At 44.0% G+C, this 26,678-nt stretch overlaps 1 protein-coding gene across 2 annotated transcripts; it reads right to left on the bottom strand.

Moving 5' to 3' along the window:
* Positions 1-4,207: 4,207 nt before the first annotated feature.
* On the bottom strand, positions 4,208-26,247 carry LOC118844521 (prion protein). 2 transcript variants are annotated; one of them, XM_036752426.1, is made up of 3 exons: positions 26,131-26,247; positions 6,588-6,802; positions 4,208-6,557 (listed from the first exon to the last, which is right to left on the bottom strand). In XM_036752426.1, exons 2-3 carry the CDS (start codon positions 6,790-6,792, stop codon positions 6,013-6,015), a joined length of 750 nt encoding a protein of 249 aa, XP_036608321.1. In that variant the 5' UTR covers positions 6,793-6,802; positions 26,131-26,247; the 3' UTR covers positions 4,208-6,012. The 2 variants fall into 2 exon arrangements, with proteins under 2 accessions (XP_036608321.1, XP_036608320.1); XM_036752425.1 differs by having other exon boundaries at positions 4,208-6,802.
* Between the last annotated feature and the right edge of the window lie 431 nt (positions 26,248-26,678).

Genomic DNA, 26,678 nt, shown 5'->3' with positions numbered 1-26,678 from the left:
CCAGTACTGACTGGAGAAGAACTCAAGATTTGCAGTTTTTCCTGGTCAGGGCACCGTATGTTTTTAGGGGTGCTTGAGACCCCAAAATACCAAAATGCTGGGTCCTGCTCCAATGAATTTGACTCAAGCCTTCTCACAGGCCAGGAAAAACAAAGTTTATTACAGATTCACCATAATGGGTGGTCTTAAATCTCACCATTTGTGACTCTGGTTTTCACAAGTGGGCCAGATTCAATCTACTGAGCTAGATTGAGTCTGAGGTGGAAATTTTTAATAAAATAAATAAAAATATAATGCTAATCTGTGGTTTTCTAAGTCAATATGCAACCTGGAAGGCTCAGGACCGGAAAGCAATGAAATACTTGTAGAGGATAAACATCAATAAAGTTATAATAAGATTAAAAGGATATAGCTTACTAAGGCTAGGTTCGAGTTGTTCCCCCTTGTCTCTGAATTCACCAGAGCAGTAATGCTGGGTCAGAAAGTTGTCTCACAGGGCAGTAGAAATTTTGACAAACCTCAGGATAGTATCAGCTCCCCACAGACTGGGCTCTTTCTGCCTCAAGAGTGCTGGTCCTCCCAGTCACACAAATGCTGAGGAGGCCTCCTTGCACTTTGAAAGGGTAGCAGCAAGGTGGCACAACTGGACCTGGAGTTAGGAAGACCTGAGTTCAAATTCAGCCTCTGATACTAGTTGTGTGTCCTTAGGCAAATTACTTAACATCTGTTTGCCTCAGTTTCTTCAAATGTAAAATGGGGATAATAACAGCACCTACCTCCCAGGGTTGTTTTGAGGAGCAAATGAAATGATATTTGTAAACTCTTAGCACGGTGCCTGGCTCATGGTAGATGCTACATAAATGCTAGCTATCATCATCATTATTATATTAATAGAATTATTATTACAGTAACATACAACACATTTTAACAGTGTGATATATAATAATGTTACAAATTTATTATATGACTATATATTATATAATTATTTGTTTTATATATTTTCATTATTTTTATATATTTTATTTAATATCATATATTGTAATTACAAATTTATATTTATAATATATATTTATAAATATATACTTATATATTTATATAATTACAGAACAGGAATATTATATATATTTAGTTTATATATAATTATATAATATATATTATACTAATATATTGCTAATATAATTAATTATAATAATAATGAATCAAGCCAGCCAGCCTGTGTAAAACAGTTATTACTACTATCATATCTCACCCTTGGGTGATAAATGTCCTCCAAATCCTTCAGAGCATTTTATACAACTTAACTGGCCTTTAAGGTCTAGGAAGCCTAGTAAAGGCAGCACTGGAAAGGGAATTTATTACAATTTTTTAAAAGAGAAAAATATCAAACAATATAAAAGTCTTTTTAAAAAGTACAATCTATGTGGTGGAGGCTGATATCAATCAATAAAATTTATTAAGCACCTACTGTGTACCAAGCACTGGATGAAGAGATATTAAGGGCAGTTCACAGTGGGTCTTCCAATGCCAAGCAGTGGGGATAAATAGGCATAATTTCAGGAACACCAGGGCCACAGAACCAACAATGACATCTACAATAGTCACTGAGTCTCATTATGGGTCACGGTCATCGTCTGTAGCCACGGAGCTAAGAGGTCATCAATCTCTTGCATGCAATCTATCTTAGGGCCTAAGTCATTACCCAAACTCACCTTATACCACTATCCAATACTGTCTGGAGCACCGGCCCAAACCTCCCCCTCTGCATGAGTCCCATCCTGGGGATAATATCGAATCCTTTCCCCTTTAGAGTCCTCCACTATACTAGGCTCCTATAGTGACGTTGTCTGTGTGAAGCATTTCTCTTCACAGAGGAACCAAAGGTGGTCTCAATCATTCTTCAGATATGAGGGTAGCTTTACAAATGTCACCATTCTACTAGCCTTTTTTGCTGCTTTTACTTTCTATGCTGAAACTATTTAAGGTACCTTTCTGTTGAATATGGGTTTGATGGATTTCAAATTATAAGCAGACCAAAACTGAGTTGTTATATGAGTCTTATTGGACCTGTTTTGTTATTTAGGCTTAGGTTGGCTATTAATGGCAAGATGGAAGTCAAACAAAGGGAATCTCACCTATGGAGAGGGAATACATTGAATTTAATGTTATTTTCTCAGGTAGGTTTCTGGATACATTCACCGTAAACACAAGCATGGTTATTCCATGTGAGTAATTTGCTGTTGTTGGTGAGGGTGGTCCTTTGTTCTCAAACAGGATCAATGACATCACGAGGTGATGTCTTGACTTACCTGTGAATTGGATTTAAGTGAGGCAGTCATCAGCCTCACTCTCACCTCTCACCTCCAGAATCATGGAAGTCCAGGGGTGCATTCAGAATACCATGGAGCTTACTAAGAGAATGAACTAGTGATTGCTGGGTCACACCCAGATTTGGGAGATTGCAGAGGAAAGGTGGGGTGTTCCCGGGTGTAGCATAGTAGTGGAAACCGCAAAAGGGAAGTTGAATTTCAAACAATGCATTCACAAATAAAGCTGTTTTTCTGTTGCCTGGTGGATGGTTCGATGGAATGTTTTTGAGTTAGAATGAGCCATGGGTGGTCCAGTCCTGAAACACTGTTTTGAAGGTACTTCTGGGTGGACTACTGGATGTGGTAGATAGATGAGTATGATAGACTAAGGTTAGGGATACCATTATTGTCAGAGTGGGAATCACTCAACCATGACTCCCATAAAGGGAGTAACCCCAAAACCTACATCCAAGGAAATGGGAAGGATATCCATTATGGACAGTTGACATGTTGGAGACCAGACTAGTGGCTGGTGAGGTTATTCCAGTGGGATGCCGGTTCTGGCCAAGAAACAAAATTATTCCCAAGGAAATATCACTGAAAATAGGGCATACTATTCTTGTGGTAAACATGGAGAGGTATGGGAGACTTATGACCAGTTGGTGGCAGTTAGGTGCTGCAGTGGATAGAGTACTGGATCTAGAGTCAAGAAGACTCATCTTTCTGAGTTCAAATGTGGCCTCAGACACTTACTAGCTGTGTGACCCTGGACAAATCACTTAACCCTGTTTGTCCCTGTTTCTGTACAATGAGCTGGAGAAGAAAATGGCAAGTGACTCCAGTTCTTTGCCAAGAAAATCCTAAACTGAGTCATGAAGAGTTGGACACGACTGAAAAATGATTGGACACGACCAGTTTAGTGGCTGGACCCAAGAAATCACTAGGTTCAACGTCACATTGGAAGGTCTCTGGTGGAGTGCTTAGGGAATCTGGAGTAGGTCCTACACGGTTTAACATTTTTATTAATGACTTTAGTAAAAGCATAGACAGCATGCACATGAAATCTGTATCTTGTGGGGCTTTAGCTGCATTGATAATTACATTTTGCTTACATAAAATCATCTTACTGTTTTCGTGTATACTTCTGATCCTCCTCTACAAGTCCTTCTCTGATGCCTCATCATGATGTAAAGGTGAGTCTGGGTTCTTAAAGGCTCTATTTGCCAAAGCACAACCCCTGCCAAGTCCTACCAGACTGGAGAGGCTTCAAGCACAGCCCTGGCAGTGAACCATCTTTAGGCTAAGTATCAGTCTTGCTAAGTCCACAGTGATTCACTACCAGAAGGTTGGCGGCTAGAGGGTGAAGGTGGGGCTGGGCTCCAGCACTAGGGTCAGAAAACAGTATCCCTTCCATGTTGCGGGGAGGGGTGTGATTAGGAGCAAGGCATCCCTCCCCACCAAATCTGGAAAATCTGTGTAAAATTTTTTGGCCCTCCCATCATATCTGAGAAGTCTGATTTTTTTATTCTATGGAGTGTTTGCAGTACCTTATTGTAACATTTGCGTTAAATATTTGATCATAGACTCTGTGTCATCTGTTGGTTGTCACATGTCTTCTGTGGCTTCTGCAAACTCCCCTAAAATTCTCATTTAATTTCTTATGCTAACCTATGATATATCAAAACTGCAATGGGGAAAGTCGTGATGTGGAAGGGATAAAGTACATCTGCACCATCACAAAGGCAAGCAAAGATATTCTCCTGAAAAGTTTCCTAAGGGAGGGCAAACTTAAGTATGAAAAAGGGCTCCAGAAACCAGGAATGGGCTTCCAAAAAGGAGCCATTAGCCACACAAGTCAGTGCCTAACATTCAGTAAAAGAAGACACTTTACAAAAAAAAGGTGCTCACTTCATCTTCTACCTGTTTAATTTTTAGTCGGATATTAAACATTTATAAATTTTTAATACATCAAAACAAGTACGTGCGAAGTTACAAATCTATAAAATGTCCTTATATTACTAAGTGCATGCAAATTTCAAAGACCACTTTTCCCTGGGCATTGTGGACTCACACAGGAGTCCATTCAGCATGTGGTGCTGAAAGCCTCAGGACACCTTTTCCATGGAATAGGCATTTGGAACCTTGGAAAGAAACATACTACACCGGATACTACTCTGGGTGACAACTGTTCTGAGCAGAATTTCTAGTTTATCATAACCAATATTTACTGATTACAAAGACTACCTTTACATTGCAAGCCAATCACAATGCAGAATAGTGACAACGAAAACCTAATAATTTATTTTATGAGAACAACTTTTTCACAACTCAAACAAAAATCATTTAGACAGATCATCTCCCTGTCTTCTACCCCCCTCTCCCCCCCTTTTCTGAGATACTGTTTTTGGGGATTAGATTAAATTTTTGTAAAAAAAGGCTAATTTCAATTCTTCATTTGAAGAATTCTTCTTTTAATCTGACTTTAAGTGCTCATCCTGTATAGTTTCTACTTTATCTTGAGACAGGGAAAACAAAAAACCACAAGTGCTTTTGTTTATAAATCCACCAAACGGTCTCCTTAAATCCTAAAAGACAAATTACACTTTACCTGGTTCCTCTGGGTTAATCAGCCCCTGCCTTAAGCCCATCAATGCTGGCAGCTTTGTGGGCTTGAGGCAAATAGACCCAGCCAAGATGCTGCGGGCCTTTGATGTTTGCTAGCATTGGAGAGGGTTTCCTTAGTTATCTAGGAGGATCTGCTTTGCATTTTCATGTTCTTGGGTGGGATGAACTGGTAGACATGGTTTATACTGGGTTTGAACAATATGCATATACCAAAATGGTCTGAGATGACAACAAAGCACACCCAAACTGTGGGTTACCCAGAAGAGCAGTCTCCGTAGGACAGGACATAGCTTACACAATTATGCTCATTCCATCGTTGACAAATAGACCCGGCCCCTGGGCCAGATATATTTTTGGTGCAGCCTCTGCCGAGTGTGTCCCATTAGAAAATACAAGACAGTAGTCACAGTACTGTGTAATAGTTGCGCTTGATTCGCCAGCTGGGCCCTGGACCTACACGGTTGGGTGATCTCTGTGGTTAGCCTATACAGTCTCCAGTCTTGTTCCAAATGATGAAAATTGTTGTTAGGAAGAGGAAGAGGAAAATGCATCAGGGTGTATTGAAATGGCTATGATATCACAGCTCAGATAAGACAAAGAAGAAATGGGGCTTTGTAACTAGTGAGTCCGCTATTTCCTTTATCTACTCATTTAATGACCTACAAGCAGGGAGGAACATTTAGGTGACATTTCAGCAAGCAAAATGACCCATGGTTGTGTCTATTTGGAAAATACATTTTGAAATCATTTCTGTTTTGGCCTCAACTTGCCACACTACCGAAGTCTCTAGATGGACCAGAAGTTACCCAATGATCTCCCTCAGAAAGGATACTGCCAAAGGTGGCATTGATCTGACAGATGCATGATCAAAATGGTTTGGAGGAGAGCGGTGGCCGGGCCTCTGGGATCTACTGTACATTTCCCAGGGCTCATGAGTGATAAGGGCCTTAACCTATGGGTGATGGACGAACATAGAAATGAAAAACTGCTGCTATTTGGGCTGCCCTTGCAGACTGAAGGATTTCCTTCTCTGCAAAGATTAAGAGAATAAACATTGAGAGAGTAAACATCGGAAGGCTTCTTAGCTCACAATCAGGAAAATAAGGAAGCTGAGGAAGAGGAGGGTCACCGGCGGGGCAGAGAAGAATGCCATGTTGTAGCCGCGCTGAGCGGCAGCCTCGTACTCAGCCTGGTACTGCGTGATGCACATCTGCTCCACCACACGCTCCATAATCTTGATATCAGTTTCTGTGAAGTTCTCCCCTTTGGTGGTGGTGGTGGTGGTGTGTTGTTTCACCGTGATGTTGACGCAGTCATGCACAAAATTGTTCTGGCTGCTGTACTGGTCGATGGGCCGGTACATGACTTGGTTGGGGTAGCGGTACTGGTTTTCACGATAGTAGCGGTCTTCGTATTCATTGCCAAAGTGTATGACGGGCCTGCTCATGGCACTCCCCAGCATGTAGCCACCAAGCCCTCCCACAACTGCCCCAGCAGCAGCGGCTCCAGCCACATGTTTTAGGTTGGTTTTGGGTTTATCTGGTTTCCACTTGTTGTAGCCGCCCTGACCCCAGTTAGATCCACCATGTGGCTGACCCCAACTGGAACCCCCAGGATGGGGCTGACCCCAATTGGAACCCCCGGGATGGGGCTGACCCCAATTGGTGCCACCTCCCTGAGGGTGCCCCCAGCCAGGGTATCGGTTGCCTCCAGGGCTACCAGGCTGGCCTGGGTAGCGGTTGCTTCCTCCGCTGTTCCACCCCCCTCCGGGTCTTGGCTTTGGTTTCTTACAGAGGCCTAGATCACTCCAGGTAACAATGAAGAGAACCAAGATCCAGTATCCCAATTGGATTTTTCCCATGGTAGGTGATCTGGAAAAAAAAAAAAAAGACATGAAAATTCTGGTTTTATTTAGAAACCACTAAAGGAAAAGGAGGGGAAAAAAGAAACACAATTAAGACACATATATGTCATTTTTAATTGTCATAATATGATATCAGGAAGGAGTAGGATGCTTCTATTAAAAAACAGCAAAGATTGGCAGCCTTGAATGCAATATGAAGTGTAAACTTTCTTTGATGTTCTTTTGGGAGGAACCCTTTAGAAGCGACACTTAACCTTCTTTGGACACCAGCCAGCTGAAGCTTTATGCTCTAATCCAAGAAGAATTCAGGCCATCCCTCAGACAGCACTCTCTTCCCTAGTGATCCTCTGGATGGCCAACTATTCTGCTACCTGGTCCATCTGTGCCAGAGACTGTGCCCTAGAGGTTTTAATCTTTTCATCTCTGGCATCCCGCTCTCTTCTCCGGGTGGCCTCACCCAGCCCACATCCTCTCCTTCCACTTCTAGTTCAGAGAACCACCATCAACTCTCCCCTGCCACAGCTACTTAGAAAGGGTGTGTTCACTGAGTCCCCAATTCCCCATTTGCCCTCCCAGTGACTTCCTGCACAACACTTCCCTCTGTGCATTGTCTCCTCTGTTAAAGTCGAAGCTTCTCGAGGGCAGAGACGGTCTGTTTTTCATACTCGATACATATCATCAGACTTAATCAATGCCTTTTCATCCATTCTCTCCACTTCTGTCTGCCTACCTTCACAGGAGCCGTCCCCACCTCTGCCTCAAGAAGCACGGCTGGCTACGCTAGGATGTTCTTGATATCCCCCAGCTCCCAGGCTGCTGGTGCCCTCCTCTCCCTCACCTGTCTCTGAGATCCTTGCACAAAGCCCTGCACACAGGTACTCATGTATGGTAACTGAATGACTGAGTTCTCCCTTTTCTGGATTTATTAGTATCATTACTACAAAATTCAATAACAAGAAAGTAGGTGGGCTCCAATTCCATCATCCGCCTAATATGTGCCAGGCCCAGTTCTGGGCGCTGCAGGACAGGAACAAAAATGAAGCTTGCTCTTCAAAACCAGGGAAACATGGACCACGTGTAATGAGGTTGTGCGTAGGAAAATCTTATTTCCCAGATAGACTGGGAGTGCCTTGAGGCTTATGCTTATTTTGTCATCCCCAAAAGGCACAACATAGTTCTGGGCACATTCCTGGTGTGACACGGCTTGTTCCCAGTTCAGCATTTACATAAACTGTGGCTTCAGAGCCCTTAAGAGCAACAAATGGCACAGATTACACAATACGTAACTAGACATACATCTGGTTTCTGTTACGCAGGACATCTTGTGTGTTTGTATGTCAGCTAGGTGACGCTACAGTGGACGGAGCGCCGGGCCTAGAGTCAGGAAGACTCATCTTCCTCAATTCAAATCTGGCCTCAGACACTTCCTAGCTGCGTGACCCTGGGCAAGTCACTTAACCCTGTTTGCCTCAGTTTCCTCATCTGTAAAACGAGCTGGAAAAGGCAATGGCAAATCACTCCAGTATTTTTGCCAGGAAAACCCCCAATGGGGTCAGGAAGAGTCAGACGTGACTGAAAATGACTGAATAACAACAATATATGTGTATATATCTGTAATATATACGAATGTGTGTATATAGCATGTACTTACATAGTGTATTACATATAATACATTATACAAGAATGAATAATATATAATCTATGTGTTTATGCACACACATATACATACTATAATCTGTCACCAAACTACGCAGATCACACATGTATGTGCATATACACATATGCATGTATACACACGTGTGGTGTATGTATATGTGTGCACACAGATATAGCTAATATGTACACATATATAGTACATATGCTTATATACTATGTATGGTATATATTTGTTTAGCTGTTTTTCAGTCCCGTCCAACTCTTCATGCTGAGGCAAACAGGGTTAGGCGACTTGCCAGGGTCACACAGCTAGGAAGTGTCTGAGGCCAGATTTGAATTCAGGAAGATAAGTCTTCCTGACTCCAGGCCCAGCACTCTATACACTGGGCCACTTAGCTGCCCTAATACTATATATACTATAGTATATAATATGTAATGTAATGTAATGTAATATAATGTAATGTAATATAACAATATAATATAATATAACATATTATATATAATGTGATATAACCATATATAATAATATACCATGTAAGTATCTATACTATATGTAATATGAATGCATAATTATATAAACACATACGTATACAGTACATAATACACACATATACATACAATATGTAATTGTATTGTGTGTGTGCATCTATACATCTATATACGTGCACGTACACATTATGTAATATATACATGTGGTTCCTGTTATTCAGGACATATTATGCATTTTTATCTGCATGTGTGTGTTTACAGGTCCAGAGCCGTCCTCTCATCAGTGTAGTATATGTAGTCCTTGGTGTGGAAAATCTTTCCACCGCTGCAGAACAGACGGTCACCAGAGGGTGCTGGCAGGTCCATGGATTCGCCCATTCGCCACCTCTAGGCTAGTTTGTGAGAGGAAGTTCTGCCCCCAGGGCTCCCGGACTCCAAGGCTGCCCGTCATGTCATTACGCCATATTGCCATCATGAATAAAAAGAACGCTCCTTATTTCGGGGGAAAGGATGAAGTCTTAACTCCCCCAACCTTTGGCTGGAGAGGGGCAGTAATGGAATCCCTACTTCCTTGACTTCCTAGCCCTATGTTGCCATAGGAAACTGGGCTCTCGTTCCCACATGTCTTATCTCTACCAGGCTGCCCAGGAAGAGGGAGATGGAAAAGTCCCACTACAGGACTTGAGAAAATTCAATTTAATAAAATGAATATTAATTACCAATTAGAGTAAAGCATTAATTGCAAAACACAAAGCCCCAAATAGAAGAGTCTGCCCCCAAGGGGCTTACATTCTCCTGACTTTCCCTATTTCAGTCAAGGGAACCGACATCGCTCCAGTCACCCAGCTTCACAACAGTGGTCATCCTCAGTTCTCCACTCCTCACAGCCCATCAGCTGCCCTATTTTGCTGATTCTACCTCGGCAGCATCTCTGGTTCCTGGCCCCAGGACAGGCCCCTAACCAGCCTCTGCCTCCAGCCTCTCCCCACACCAATTCGTCCTTCACACAGCTTCCTGCTGCTCTTCCGTGTGGCCTGAAAACCCTCCACAATCTGGCTCCAACCTGTCTTCCCACGGCTTCCTCTGACTCACTCAACCTTCCAGTCAAACTGGCCTACTTTTCCTTCTATGTGAAATTCCCTCTTACCTTGTGTAAACTGCCTTCCACCCCTGGAATTGTCTCCCTTGTCACTGTGCCCCATGGGATCCCCGGCTCCCTTCCAGGCTCAGCCCAAGTGCCACCTCCTACATGAAGCCCTCCCTGTCCCTCCTATCCCATATCTGCCCCTCCCAATACTTTCATATATCTTATATGGACTTATCTGTGTCCTCTCCCTACTCCCCTACTTCCAGGAGAGGGCAGGGGCTGTTTTAATTTTCTTTTATCCTCAATGACTTGCACAGTGCCTGGTATGTTATGAATGAAAAACCCCAAGAGACGGAGTTTCTGGGTAATTAATAATCAATCGATTACTTAGGCTAGCTCACAGTCAATGAATTGATGATCAGCCCTTTCTCTCTAACCAAAGTCCCCAAGGAAGGCTCTGAAACACCTTAAATTAGGTGTGTACCTTCTGACAGGGAACTCCCCAACAAGTGAAACTCTTGGTTGGTGGTCATATAACAAGGAGGTGGGCTACAAGTCTACAGCTCCTACAGCCGGAACCTTGTTTGATCATGAGACCCAGCTACCTCCAGCAATCTGGACGGGGGAAGCCATCACCATCCACATCATTCTGTCTGGTTTTCTGCTTCATGAGCTGGGTCACCCTAAACTCTAATGGAGGGGTACAAGGACAGGGGCTCCTTTCCCCAGGATAAGAACCCACTCAGACTGGATTCTGTTTATATTCTAAAGAGAAGATGGTTCTCCTAGTTGGGTGTGGTCCTGCCCAAGATGTTCCTTGAGGGTAGGGGTGATCTCAATTAGACTTGTTCTGAGACAGGAGCTGGGCCTCAATGAGGAAAATAAGGAGAAAAGCCTGGATCCCCATTTGATAACTGGTTAGTAATATGATAGTAAAATAATAATTTCTCTAATAATTACCTATCTGGCAGATAATTAAGAAATGCTTGCTGAATTGAATCCCACTGAGGAAATGCAATATATGCACAGCTAAATAAAAACAGAGTAATTGAGCAGAGAAAGAACACTATTAAGTGAAAGATCACAAATAGCTTCACATGGAAAGTGGCATTTGGACTGAACCTTAAAGGAAATGAGGGATTCTACAAAGCCAGGGTGAGGAGGGATGTGGTCACAGGATAGCTGTGGGCAGGGTATGTTGGTAAATGTTTAACAACCAACTCTCCAGGGGAAAAAAGGTACACATGACACATTTATAAGTCTAATTTGTATTATTGCTTTGTTCATCGCTTTCTTAGGTATAGACAATCAACAAAATAATAATTCAAGCCTTGATTTGCAGCTGATTTCTCAGGTGTAAATGCTCACACTGAAAATTTAACAATTGGCTCTCTCAAGCCATGTTGGAAATTGGTTCCAGCACAGCATTGCTTATGTTTTACCCCATATGAGGATCTGTAGGTCTTGGGCCTCTGGTCATACCAACCCATAAAGCTGGCTCCTGAACCACCGAAGGAGACTGCAGGAGTTCCTAAAGACAGGCCTCCTTGCCCACACACAGGAATGCCCAGTATTCTCTTTGGATACCCATTTACCCTTGCCAAGTCTATTAATGAGTGAGAATCCTGCTGGTGGCTGGGGAGCCCCGATCTAGGTGCCTAGCTAATTGGGGGTGTGGCCCAGCGACCACAGCCGTAGGACCATTTTCCCTTTACAACAGAGACATTAGCCGGGGTCAGGGTAGCCTCTGGACGTGACACCCTGGGAAGACTATCAGGGAATCTCAGCCCTGGAAGGGGCACCTCCTGGCCACCCTAGCCAGCCTGTGCCTGGAAGCTGTGGGTGGGGTGCAGCTCATATACTTCCCAACAGCTCTGACTGTCAGGAAGGGGTGATCCTGCCTCAAGCCTCACCTCCTAATTCCTCCCTCGGGGGTCGAGCAGAATCCACGTGGCAGCCCTTCACATATGAGAGGATGGCTATCATATCCTCGCTAAGTCTTCTCTTCTCCAGGCCACCCAGGCCCAGTTGCTTCTCCTGATCCTTGCCTGGCACGGACCCCAGCTCCTTCACCATCCTGCGGCCCTCTTCTAGAGCACTCAGGGTGCCTGGGCCTAGAGTCCCATTCAAATCTAGCCTCCAGCACTTACTCAACTATGTGTCCCCGAGCAAGCCTGCCTCAGTTTCCTCAACTGTAAGATGGGGATAATAAGAACACCTACCTCACAGGGCTGTGGTGAGGATCAAGCACGATGCTATTTGTAAAGTGCTTAGCACAACAGTAGTAGGCACTTCATAAATGCTTGTTTTCTTCTTTCCTTCCTAACTGTCCCCTCCCGCAAACTGCAAATGCGCTCTTTACTAAAATCACTTTTTATTTATTTTATATATATTTCATACATAATTACATATGTATATGTTGTCTTCAAGATAAACTACGCTCTTTGAGGGTAGGGATGTTTTATGTTTGTCGTTGTATCCAGCTTGGCACATAGTAGGGATTTAATGAATGACTGTTGATTGAAGTGCTATGAATAGATCTTAAAAAATTTTTTGTTTGTTTTTAAAAGCGAGAGAGAGAGAGAGAGAGAGAGAGACAGACAGACAGACAGAGACAGAGAGACAGAGAGAGAGAGATGGGGGGGAGAGGGAGAGAGAGACACAGAGGAGAAAGAGGGGAGAGGAGAGAATGGGAGAGGGGGAGAGGAGAAGGGAGGAAAGGAAAGGAGGGTAGAGGAACATTGGGAGATCAGTGGTACCACTGATAGTTCCTTACCCTAAATAAGTAAAATTTATATATGTGACAGAATTTATATATGTGACTTTTAAGTAATGGCTGCTTCCAATGTTTACACTGCCATTATGCTCTCTCACAAAAATAGTACAGGTAGATCCTTTATCTCTTGCCAACAGATGGGTTAAAGGCTTAAGATAAACCACTTTTAATCATCTACAGTCATAGGGACATGAACAAAAAGGAGGTTGCCAGGGGCATGGAGGTTAACATAGTTATTCATTTCTTCACTACTTTAGGGGTCAGTGATCAGAACCACTGAAGCAGATTAAAACCCCTCTGTACGTTAGTGGAAGGCCTACCAGAACTGCAACTTATGAGAAGAAGAGTGGTAGGATGAAAAAAATGAGCACCCTGGGGTGAACTTGGCCAACATTTCTAAGTTTAGTTAGATTGGTCCTTGGACAGAAGGTATCCAGACCATTGCCTGGCACGCTCTTGATGTCTATCCTGCTGGGTTAGACCTGGCAGAGGTGATGATGCTCTGCAGGCCTGGCCTTTAAGAAGCCAGAGTTCTTTCTAAGTCACGAGGAGACATGAAAAAGGGATATAAGTAGAATTCACGGATCCATTTATTAATTTAATAAATATTAATTAAATGTCTGACTACAGGAAGACACTGTGCTGCCTTTCCCCATCCTCTTTCTCCACCCTGACAATGTCCTTCCATCCACTTTATATATATCTGACATGTCCCTGGTTATTTACGTGGCATCTCTCCCATTAGAAGGTAAGCTCTTGGACAGCAGAGCCAGCGTTTTAGCTTTTCTTTGTATCACCGGTACTTAGTACAATGCCTGACACAGAGTAAGAACTTAATAAATGCTTGCTGACTGTCTGACTATACATGTTAATGACTTATTTACTAATACTCTTTTGGGACCATTAAAAAAACCCCAGGGGAGCTTTCCAAGTGAGATTGAAACAACAACCAAAAAAAAAAAAACCAAACCAGAACAAAACCTCCACTAGTTACTCATAACATTGCACTCTCTGTTCTTCCCTTCTGCTTTCAGCTTTCTTTCTCCTTCTTTCTGCCTCTCCTTTCCAAGATGTATCCCACGCCACTTCGATAGTCACAATAACCAAAATTCTGCCTGCTGGCAAATCACTTAAAAAGATCCCTCTTTTACCTGGAAACAAAGCAGATGCCCATTGACTGGGGGAATATTCCAAACAAATTGTGGTATATGAAGAATGGAGTATCACTGTGCTGTAAGATATGAGGTTTGGTGAAAACAGAGCTATGGACAGATCTAAAAGAACAAATGCAGAGTGAAGTAAACAGAGCAAAGAAAACCATAAACACAGTGCCTAGATCAACGTAAATAGAAAGAAATGCAGAACAATTAAAAGTGAATGTTGCAAAGACAAATCGAAAGTCAAAAATTAAAACCAAATGTGGTTCCCAAGAAGAGGTTTGAGAAGATGCTCCCCACTACTCCTTCCACTGGTGTGGAAGACTCTATCTCTCTTCAGATTCTTTCAGTGTTATCAGTAAGTTTTGCTGATTTCCCTACCCCCACCCCCTCCTTCCTTTGTTTCTTCAAAAATATTCCTTTATTATATAAGATGACTAGGGAAGGAGAGGAATACCTGGGAGAAATCTAGACAATGTAAAAACAATACATACATGCATACATATATATGTATATATCTTGTGTATATATAATACACACACACACACACAATATTTTTAAAAAGAAGTATCTACTTTTAAGGGGCAGCTAGGTAGTGCGGTGGATAGAGTGGCAGGCCTAGAGTCAGGAAGATCATCTTCCTGAGTTCAAATCTGGCCTCAGACACTTACTGTGTGACTCTGGGCAAATCACTTAATTCTGTTTGCCTCTGTTTCCTCATCTGTAAAAATGAGCTAGAGAAGTAAATGGCAAACCACTGTAGTATCTTTGCCAAGAAAACCCCAAGTGGGGCCAAGAAGAGTCAGACGTGACTGAAAGGACTGAGCAACAGCAATCTACTTTTAAAATGAGGGGTATTAGTCATTTATTCCTCTGCGTAACTTAGTTTAAGAACAAAGCTGGCATATGATGCTGTATGAATGTTGGGTAAGTCACTCAATGTCCCCAAGAGTGTTTCCTCTTCTTTAAAATGACATCACCCCAGATGGCCTCTGAGAACCCTTTCATTCTGGATCTATGGGGCTATGATCTGTGAGCCTTCTCATGTTGGGTAGTGGCCTGTTTACTGGGGTGATGGGTATTTTAGTGCATGAGGAGATAGAGGAAGGAAGAAGGTGTCACTGTGTTGTCAGCTGCAACTTGTTGGGGATGAGGAGGCCCGAGTGTAGAGGTCTATGACATAGCTAGTCTCCAACTCTGGGGTAGGAGGAGGAGGTGCTGACCCCCCGGGGGATAGGCATGAAATAAGAAGCATATCATAAAGAGATACCACAGATCAGGAGGAGGGAAAGGTCACAGAATACTGGAGTTGGATGGGCTCTTGGGCCTCTAGTCCAGGGATTCTTAACCTAAGGTCCACAGCCTCCCCACCCAAAAGGGCCCATGGATAGATTTCAAGAAATCCATGAACTTGGATGGGGGAACAAAATTACATCTTTAGTTTCATTAACTGAAATTTAGAATTTCCTCTCATTATGAATATAGGCAACAAACCACAACTGCATTAACAATACTTGTAATAAATTTGTTTTTCAAAAACATTTCAGCAGCTGAATTCCAATATGATTGGTTTCTTTTGTCAGGCTGTGTATTTTAATTTATGCACTTAAAAACATTATTCTGAGAAATGGTCCATGGTCATCACCAGACTGCCCAGGGGGTTGATGACAAAAAAAAGGTTAAGAACCCCTATCTAGTCCAATCCACAGCTAAGCAGGGATCTGTTCTACCATACTGCTGAAAAGTGTTCATCCAACCTGCACCTGAAGACTTCCACCAATGGTGAATTCATTACCTTCTGAAGTAGCCCCTTTCCTTCTTAAACAGCTCTGGTTGTCATAAAGGCTTTCCTTACACTGAGTCAAAATTGGTTTTGCCTACCTGCCACTCCAAGTTCAGAACAAGGAAAATGGAAAACCCTCAAAGACAAACCGTTCTGACCCTTCTAGCCTGCCTCTTAGAGACCCAATGGAAAGGGCTCCTCTCCTCTGGAGACAGACCCTGAGAGGGAGAGGAGACCCAGAGGTGCATGCCCCATTGTCCCATTCAGGGACATCTGAGCTGTAGAGAGAAGGGCTTTCTCCTGGTCTGGGGACTTGGGTCTCTTATCTGATGACAGCTCTGGTCAGTCTCCTAACTCAAAGATGATGACACGTCTAATGCTTGTTTATCCTCTTCCCCTTTACCTCCAGCCCTGAGGCTCTTGGACCAGGCCCAGGTAGCCAGAACTCTATCATGTTTTACAGAGATGCCCCCTGGTTAGCTGGGCATGGCAAAGAGAATGGGTCCTGGAAGCTTCCGGCCAAGGCACATGTGTATGTTGAGCTCTCTGGTTATACCTTGGGCCAGGCTGCCTTACTCTCTCTAGTGGCTCATAAAAGGCATTCTCCTTCCCTCTGTCCAACCTGCTGAAATCACTGGGTCATATTCAGTTAGAGCCAGACAGGATCTTAGAAATCATTTCATAGAACCCCTTTGTTTTTACAGAGGAGGAAACCTTCTCTGGGCCTCAGTTCAGTGAATCGGTCAAGATCGCACAGGTTGTAAGGAGCAGAGCAATGATTCAAACTTGGGTCTCCTGGCTCCAAATCAGCGTGCTTTCTATTTTTCAGGTTTTTTTGGAACTTGAGAACTTGCTCAATTCTATATTTTGTTAGTAAAGCTCAATTTAGCAGAATAGCATGGGGGAAATGAAATTTGTCCTTGAGCAACTAAAGGCCGCTAAGTGGCACAGTAGGTAGAGTACCGTACTTGGAATTAGGAAGAGCTGGGTTTGGATCCTGCCTCAAACACTTGTTCACTCTGTGACTCGGAGTCATTTAATCTATCTTTAGCCTCAGTATCTTCGTCTGTAAAATGGGGGTAGTAGTAGCACCTATCGTTCGGGGTTGTTCTGAGGATCAAATGAGCTATTTTTAAAGCACTTGGCACAATGCCTAGCACACAGTAGGCGCTTAATAAATGCTTGTTCCCTCCTCTCTCTCCCCATTTAGGTGATATGGTCACTCAGCTAGTATCAGTAGCAGGATGTGAACCCAGGTCTTCCCAACGCCAGACCTAGCACTATAACCCCTATGATGTGCTGACCAAGAGTAATTTGACCTAGGAAATCAACCCATGGCAATTTCCATCTGTCCTTCGTTTACTTGGTTTTTCTCCTTCCCTCTCTGATGTACGTTTAAAGAGGGTCATAAGATCATAATTTTAGAGCCTGAAGACTAGTTCACCCCTCCCATTTTACAGATGAGGAGGATGAGGCCTGGAGAAACTAAGTGACTTTCCCAGGGCCACACAGGTAGTGAGCGACAGAGCCAAGATTTGAACCCAGCTGCCCAGTCTCCAAATCCAGTGTTCTTTCCGTTGTACCAAGATTTTAAAATCCCAGAAAGAGAAGGCCTTCTCGGTTTAATGAAGTCAGGACTAATTCCATCATTTGTTGACTATCCGCTCCTGTCCAACAAAGTACTTAATCAAGGCCTTTCTTTCTTTGTGCAAGGTGCTGTACCAGGCCCTAGGGAGAAAAAGACAGAGTGAAAAGCAGTTCCTTCCCTCAAGGGGCTGACAGTCCACCGAGGGCAGATGATATGAAGTAAAAGAACAAGGAATCCATACCCCAACTCTGTTCTCTTTTGGTATTTTCTCAGTACAGGAAGAGAACCCTGGCATGTTGGACACAGACCCTTCATCGGATTTAGGGGAGGATGTCCATGAACAAGAACCTGACAGGATGAGAAAGGTAAGGATGCACCATAGGAAAGGGCACCCAGGTTGATGAAATCAAAAATCCAAGTCCGTCAACAATCAACAAGCATTTAATTTATTCAATGCTTATTATGGGCTGGTGGATACAAAGAAAGGCCAAAATAATCCCTGTCCTCAAGAAGCTTACGTTCTAACGAGGTCACACATAGGAAGTACTTTGCAAACCTTAAAGCCTATATAAGTGCTAGCTACCATCATCATTGGGGTAGCTAGGTGGCACAGTGGAGAGAGCGCATTTATTAAGTACATAATATGTGCTAGGCATTGCGCTAAGTGCTTTACAAATAAATGTGGAAAGGGCATTTAAATAGGCTCTCCTTCAGCATTCTACAACTGGGGTGGCCTGTGTGGTATCCTTAGCGGGCCTAGAGTCAGGAAGACTCATCTCCCTGAGTTCAAATCCGGCCTCAGACACGCTAGCTGTGTGACCCTGGGCAAGTCACTGCTGGCCTTTATTTCCTTATCTGTAAAATGAGCGAGAGAAGGAAATGGCATACCTCTCCAGTATCTTTGCCAAGAAAACCCTAAACGGGGTCATGAAGAGTCAGACCAGACTGAAACAATTCAACAACCAGCAGCTAGGGAGGCCAGTTAAGGGGTCCTGCGGAAGGTGGGATCCGAAGTGTCTTAAAGGAATGCAAAGAAACTGAGAAACCCCACTGAGGGGGCAGAGCATCCTAGGCATGGGGACAGCTAGCGTAGAGACACACAGATGGCAGCAGGAGGGTCACGCTGGAAGAAGTACAAGTAGGCCAGCACTGCTTGATTATACAGTGAGTGGAGAAGGGGGTTAAGGTGTACGGAGACCGGAAAGGCAGAGCCAAAGTAAGCTAGCTCAACAGCTTGGCAATTGAACTCAGCCACCCTGTTGTTTTCCAGGTAACCCAGATCACCCTCACGATACTTCCTATTTTCAAATACTCTCCTCGCATGGGTAAAGGGCACTTACACAGCCTGTCCCTCAGCATCCCTCGGCTACGGTGGCCTGCGTGGGATCTTCGTTTTGCAGGAGACACGGGCACCAAGTCACCAAGGTGACTTCACAGGGAGCAGAGTTGACTAGACATTTAATAGCACTGTCATGCAGTCGCCTCTTTACTTTGAATGTGGAAGCGTTTTGAATATTTAATGCTGCTACTGTTGCCCGGCAACAAGGACATAGGACGGCGGAGCCGATGTTTGCAGATCCGGTCTGAGGGCTAAATGGCAGTATGGGGCAGGGGATAGAAAGCCTGCTCGAGCTGGAGTTCAAGAAGCCCTGGGTTCAAATCCGGACTTCCACCCTCGCTAGCTGTGTGACTCAGGGCAACTTAATGAACTTCTCTGGGCCTCCATTTGCTGGTCTGTAAAATCGGGTTGATTCCTCTAGTGCCTGCCTTACAGGAACATTGTGGCTAAAATGGGGTAGTTATGTAAAATACTTTGCACATCTTAATATGCCGCCTCAATGTTGTCAGCTGGTAGTGCTGGAACAGATTTCATCTTCATCTTATCTTCATCTTCCCTTAAAAAGACCTACAAACTTTCACCATTATTTAGGGCACAAGCCTTTGTTAATTTTTAAGTGGGTGCCAACTGAAAAATACATAATTAAGGGCAGTTCTGGAAAAAAAATTAATTTTAGAAATTCCATCTGTTTAATACTAGACTAATGTACAGAAAACATGGTGCAGTGGAGATACTCTGCTACAAGGAAAAGAGCATTGGCTTTGAAGTCAGAGAACGTGGTTCGCATCTCACCTCTGCCAACTCCATCTAGGCCGAATCACTTAACCCCTCTGAGTCTGTTTCCTCACTTTACAACAGGGGGTTGGACTATAGGCCTTCTGGCTCTTCAGCCATGATCATTAATCATGGATGAAAACCGTACATAAGGGGGAAATGTGTGTGCGTATGGGCGGGGTGTGTCTAGGGATCAGAGAATAATTGATGGAAAATTAAAAGAGATTCTAGAGCAAATCTAGTCCAATCCCTGTTTTAAGAGATGAAGAAACAGACCCAAACCAAAAAGGTAAAGAGACTTGCCCAAGGTCACTCAGGTGGTGAATGGCAGAGTCAGGGCTGAAAAATGGGTCCTATGGGGGTTTTACCATGGCTTCCCCACCCCTCCCCCCCCCAGCCTTCCTTCTAACAGCTAATTTAGAAATTTAAACTTTTTGATGTTCAGAACCTGAAAAAATCAAGTATTTCCATATACATATAAAATCAAGATTGAGGATACTACAAATCTCTCACTTAAGCACAGAATGCATTTTTTTTTTAATTTACAACTTAGTTTCAGTTTTACTGCTTGTTTGTGGTTCCTTCTGAACCTCCTTCTATTTGGTGCATTGTTTTTAATGCCACAGATTGTCTTTTTGCTCTTCTTTTTTGGGCATCACAATTCTTAGACTCCTCTCCCTCCCAAATCCATGTACCAATTAAGAAAAAAAACCAAACAAGTTTGAAACAAATACAGCAGTGATGGAGTCCTAATAATTACAATCCTAATAATAATCCCCAACATTCTAACTTCCTTATGGGCCCCAGTGAACAGCAAGCAGGTCCTGATTTAACCACATAATCTGGCTTTAACCACGCCTCAGGCCCCCAGACCCAATATAGCCAATGCCTCTAGCTAACCACTGCCCTCAGATCCAATTCACATATTTGAACAGGTGTGTCCTTGTATTCAGCCACAATCACATCATCCATTTAGCCCAAGACAGGACCACAATACCTAACTATCCATCTGGACCAGACAGGAACACAATAGCTAGCCAACTGGAGGGCAGCACAACCAGGATGTTTGACCACTGAACCATAGAAGGGACCCCTCCTCCATTACCTAATCCCTTAACAAACCCCTCCTGCCTTTTGAATATTCATAATTTCTGTTATGTAATTGCATCTTTACCCTATAAAGATCCATCTTGCTTTCTCTGAAGTTGCTGGTTCTTCTTAGAACTTGGCCTGCTTCATGAGAGGCGTCAATCTCAATAAATGCCTATACTTGGATTAGAGGTGGTCTGACTCTGAATCCTTTTGAAACAGTTCCACCACAACACATGAAACCCCAACAGTGTTTGGCATCCCTGGGTGGGCAGAGTTTAAACCTCAGCAGCAGGAGAATTTTAAGGCCTTTTGTTTTATCCCAATCCAATGGGACCTGAGATCTTCTGGAAGATGAAGGAATGTCACCTCTCTCTGTCCATCTCTCTGTGTCTTTGTCTCTCTCTCTCTCTCTCTCTCTCTTCTCTCCTCTTTTTTCTCCTTCTCTCTCCCTTATGTATATGTGTGTGTGTGTGTGTGTGTGTGTGTATCCCTACACACACAAATATTTATAGTATGTACTATATATAGATGAAGGCAGCTCAAAGGGCTAGGCCAGATTGCAACAACTGAACAACAACTATATATGGACAGATGTGTATATACTCATATTCATAAATAACACACACACACATATCTTATAAAGGCACCTAGGTGTGCATGTAATATATATACAAACATTTATGGTATGCACGATATATACATAGGGGCAATTAGGTAGTAGACAGAGTGCTAGGCCTGGAGTCAGGAATCTTTGAGATTTCAAATCTGGCTTCAGACATGTACTACTGTGTGACCCTGGACAAGTCGCTTCACCCTGTTTGCCTCAGTTTCCTTATCTGTAAAATGACTGGAGAAGGAAATGACAAATCACTCTGGTAATTTTGCTAAGAAAACTTCAGATGGGGTCATGAAGAGTTGGACATACTGAAAAATGACAGCACAATTATACATACATAAATGTGTATGTATAGTACATACCATAAATATCTGTGTGTATATGGATATACAGGCATACGTCTCTCTATGTACACACATACACACACATATATACGTATATAAGTTCCCTTAAAAAGAAAAAAAAGCACCAATTAGCAAAAAAAATTGAATTTTCTTTTTTTGTTGTTCAGAAAGAAAAACATGCAGGACTCTCTTCTGATGCAGCAACTTCTTAATTCTTCTTGTACATTCCCAGTTTGTTATTTAAGGAAGGGCTGGGAGCAGAGGGAGCTGACTCTGCACAGGGAGTGTCTCCTGGGCCTGGTCACCAACTGAGACGCTGAATCAAGGGCTTGGGAAAGTCTCTAGAGAATCTGCCTTCAAGCACAACTGTGAGCTTAGGGGTTTGCCAGGTTCTCCTATCTTAGTGTCCTTATCTGGGCTTACTTGTGCTCTTGCTCTCACCCTGAGTGCCTGAAACAAAGGTTTATTTATAGCAAGGATTTTTAAACTTTTTTTTTGGTAGTCTGGTCAAGTCTGGGAAACCCCTTTTCAGAATAATGTCTTTAAATGCACAAAACAGGAAAGAAAAGAACACCAGTTATAAATGGAGGAAGAACCCACATGCGGCAAGACTCCATGTTTTTGATACAGTAATCAAAATATTTTAAGAAATGACAACAACAAAAGCAAGTTCAGGTACCCCAGGTTAAGAACCCCAGATTTATATGGGCAGAAAAGCTAAATAGAATAGATAGTGAGATGCCATGGGAAGCTTCATCTATTAGAGTATGAAGGGAGTCTCTACCCAGGCCTGTGCCTCTAAACTGTATTCTGATCTTTTTTGTAAACGCCTTGGACTAGGTAAGTTCTAGAACAGCAGAGACTATGTCTTTATCTACATGTTGTTTCTTCCCCAGTGACTCCCAGTGTCCTCCTTGCTAGTGAGTAGGCCCTTGATGGCTGTTAAACTGAATTTGTATGAAAGTTTGCTGTGTGCTAGGGGTAGAGTTACACAGTTATCCCTTCTCCATTGTGGTTTCGATATACCACTGATTGGCAGAAGAAATTAAATTGGGGGAAGTTTCGCAAAAGCTGCAGATAACACGTGGAGGCAAGCTGATGACACAGAGTCTATGATCAAATGCTTAACATAAATTTTACAACAAGCTACTGTAAACACCCCATAAAATAAAAAGAAAAAAATTCAGATTTCCTCTCTGGTACAATGGGAGGGCTAAAAGATTTTACACAGATTTTCCAGATGGGGGTTGGGGGGTGGGTAGAGGGTGCTATGCCCCAAATCCCTGTGATGTGCAAGGGATAACTGTATTTAAAATTACTTTGCCCATTTCCTTTTCTGTGCTGCTCACAAGCCTAGTTTCATCAGCTTCTATATGGGGGTACACAAACACGCACACAGAGCCTAGTTTCATCAGCTTCTATGTGGGAATACACACACACACATACACATACACCCAGGATCCTTGAGGCTGCTCTGGGTCACACTCAGGCTGCAGAAACCTTAAATCTGGTTTCTCTGATATAGTGACAGTGAAGTGATTTTTCAACAGGAAAATTTAGTATCTGTACTTTCTGATCCACTCATCTAAGTGCAAAACTTTGGGGGGATCCTTGACTCCTTTCCTCTCCTCCCCAAAAATTCAATCGGCTGCCAAATCCTGATGATTTTATGCCCACGATATTTCTCCCATCTGCCTCTTCTCTCCATTCACTCAAGCACCAGATGCAGCACGGCTTTCATCACCTCTCACCAGAAATGTTTGCCAGTTTCTCCATTCCAGTATCTTCCCTCCCATATCCACCCTCCACACAGCTGTCAAAATTACTTTCCTAAAGTACATCTCACCTTGCCACTCCTCTGCTCAAAAATCTCTAGGATAAAATAGGAATGTCTCTGTATTTGGAAAGCACCGAGAAGGGTATGCCAATATGAATGGTAGACTGGGTGAAGGGTAGTTACAGGTAATAAGTCTGGAAAGATCCCCTGGAGCCAGATGATGAAGGGCAGTAAGATATGAATATCAGACTGCGTATGTGATTCTAGTCAAAAAAAGAACTGTAGCTTTTGGGCCAAAGAGGGACGAGGGGGTCCGCTCTGGGTTGTGACAGTCTTTGGTGAAGGGACTGGGAAGGTGAGGGACTGGAGTAAAGCAGTTTAATTAGGAGGCTGTTTCAACAGCCCACACAGAAGGTGAGAAAGGACTGACTTCTAAGGCAGATCCTCTGAGAATGAATGCCGGACCGACTCCTTCAAGACCCTCCAGGAGGCCAAAGGGCTCCTTTCCTTCATCCAGATCCCTCACTCCAACAAAACATAAGCATCTATGAGAGAGACAAGATGGTAGAGGAGAAAGAGCTAGATTTGGAGTCAGAGGACCCCGATAAGAATCCTAACTGCCACTTCTGTATTCTGGGCAAGTCACCAAACCTCTGTGGGCCTCAGTTTAATATATCTGTAAAATGGAGTTGGGCTAGAACCAAGGATTCTTAACCTTTTTTGGATCATGGCCCCCTTTTGGCAATCTGTCAAAGCCCATGGAACCCTTCTCAGAATAAATCTTTCAAATGCATGCGATTAAAAAGAAAATCAATTATACTGAAATAGTTATTTTTTTTAAGTTTTCTTTAAGGTCTCTTCCAATTCAAAATCAGTGATGCTGAAAAGGGACCTAATGAAGTCTGCTCCACTCCCTCTCTGCTCATTTTTTAAGGGAGAAAGTAGCTCCTAAGTGTGCCAAGGCTGGATTCGAACCCACGGTTCCTCATCACACCAGACTTAACGTTTCCTTGGAGCCTCATTAAATTAGACGTTCTTTCCTTTCCCCCTTATAACGGCCCTACCGCTCCCTGGCCCCTTCTTTTTAATGAATCCTTAACATTCCCAGACCCTGCCACCCCCACCTGGCTCCTCCTACCTTCCAGCTCCTCCTCCTCCCCTCCTCCTCTGCCCGCACCAGGGACGCCACGCCGGGCTACAGTGTTTCTTTCCAGAAGCTGCCAGCAACCAACCGGGCGCGGTCTTTCCTGCAACCGCCCCCAGCCACTTCTTCACCTGGCTGGTCCACACACCTTCCCCTCTGCTCCGGGACCTGCGAGCTCAAAACACCCTAAATTCTCCCGGAGGATTTCTCTGCTCCTCCCTGCCTCTCCGCACTCTAGGATGTGCGCATTTGTTTTTCTTCTCAGTTCCAAGGAGGGATGGGTCGAGAGGGGACGCAGGGGCGGGGGAGGCGGGGGCGTCCCTTGTATGGGGTTCTCTGGAAGAAAGAATTCGAGGTCTGGACAGACCGAATATTTTGTTGCTGCTGCTGCTACGCAGTTCCCAGGCTCATTCCCGTGGGGTTTGGCTCTCTTCTGCCCTCCCTGAATACGGTACCCCATACAGCCTTACTCCTCCCCAAGCTCCAAGGGATGTCTTTGCCCATCCGTGCTCCGGCTTTGCCTCTTCCTTTAATGTTGCATCGTTTAACTCCTATCTGTAAACTGTGAGCTTTGGACTAGATAATATCTAGGGCCCAATTCCGGCAGCAAAACGTTTACCTTCTACCAAGGATGGTGCAATGTGCTGTCCTGTTATTTTTAGCATCGTCATTTACCAAGTGCTTTTATGATCTCGTTTGAGCCTCCCAATAACCCTGTTTGCAACAGGCTACCAGATCTGTAAGTAGGCTTCACTGCCTAGGAAAAAGGGAGTAGGCCCCATGCCACAGCTTGCTCCTAGGGTTTCTGTCGTCCGATAAAACTGCTGACCTAACAGAAAGAACCAGAAAGGATTTGGGGTCATCAAGGCCCATAGAGTCAGAGACTGGGTCAAACGGCTAGCTGGGCAAGGCTGGGACTAAAACTGGGGTGTTTCTATGACATCTCCTTGCTTACCTACTAATCAACCCTGGACTGGTCTCTATCGGAGCAACAACCCACACCTCTAAGTAGATGGGACATCGGCCGTACGTGAAGCCTCCCACAGCATCTCTCTACTTCCCCATACCACCACACAACGTAGGCACTCTTTAACGTCAACACCCCTCCTTTCACACCTGGATGGAAAGAAACACCTATCATCCGCCTCAACACAAGCACACCTGTTCTCAAGACCTCTGACAGTGTCCACTTCTGATGTCACCCCTCCCCCAGCAATTCGCACGAACCTTCCCAATTCCCAAAGTTCTCCCACTGGGAAATAAAACAAAACATTTTCTTCCAGCCTACGCACGCACTTCTCAGTAATTGCTGGCATGGCGCAATACAAGTATTACCACCCTCTTCTCATTCAATCGTAATCCCAGGTGCTTTAAAAAAAAAATCAGGGCCAAGCTGGACAGGTCTGTGGGCTAGTCCCCTTCACACATCCTACCTACTCAGGGACACCAAAACAACTGTTCTGTAGCACTGCTATCTCCATGGCGAAAGGAAAAGAGACAAGCGCCATCTCTCAAACTCAAAAGAGCCCTCAATTCGGCTGCGCTCTCAACTGGGTCCTATCTCACGCTGGCTGGAATCCCTGGTTTTCATGCTCGCAAACATACCCTCCTCTAGGATACTCAGTTGCTGAGAGGCACGGATAATCGAGGCTTTCAGATGTTCTAAGACAGGTGCGGATCTCTCCTTTCCTGAAAATGAGAAAAAAGACTTGCCTTCTTTCGGGTCCAAACCACGCAGGGTCCGCAGGGACTCTAGGGATTCCGGCAGCGCTCAGATGTCCAGCAACCGCGCCGTTGTCTGCTCTTAACTGTCAGGCGGCCCGAGGACCTTCTGGAGCTAGGGCTGGGGCGCTGGGAGAAGGGGGAGGAGCTCCTCCAGCCAGCCAATTGCAGAGCCCGCCTGCTGACTGGCAAGCGGCCGATGGATGGCACTGCCCCTGCCCGAGAAAAGGTTGGCATTCATTTGAGGACAGGTCTGTCATTAGAAAAAGCTGACAGCTCCACCCCCACCTCCTCCTCTCCCTCCGCCTGAATTACTTCGCCTTTACGGTTATTGGCTGGTCAACACGTTCAGTGAGGGATGCCTATTTATAAGGGATTATTCATTAGTTATAAAAACACCCGGGGGAATAGGGAGTTGGCATAAAGTCACAGCTGCGGGTTTACGGGACTAGAATGAGACATCAGAGAAAAGAGAAAAGTCTTGGAGCTGGAGGGCAATTTCTGCTGCTTTTGTAATCGGAGAGGTGGGGTTGGGGGAG

The sequence above is a fragment of the Trichosurus vulpecula genome, chromosome 3, assembly GCF_011100635.1.
Source record: "Trichosurus vulpecula isolate mTriVul1 chromosome 3, mTriVul1.pri, whole genome shotgun sequence".
Taxonomy (NCBI): domain Eukaryota; kingdom Metazoa; phylum Chordata; class Mammalia; order Diprotodontia; family Phalangeridae; genus Trichosurus; species Trichosurus vulpecula.
Note: the sequence above shows the minus strand (reverse complement) of the source record. Positions and strands in the feature narration are given on the sequence as shown.

Coding starts and splice junctions, on each gene's coding strand:
- LOC118844521 (XM_036752425.1), bottom strand. CDS start 6,792: ATGGGAAAAATCCAATTGGGATACTGGATCTTGGTTCTCTTCATTGTT.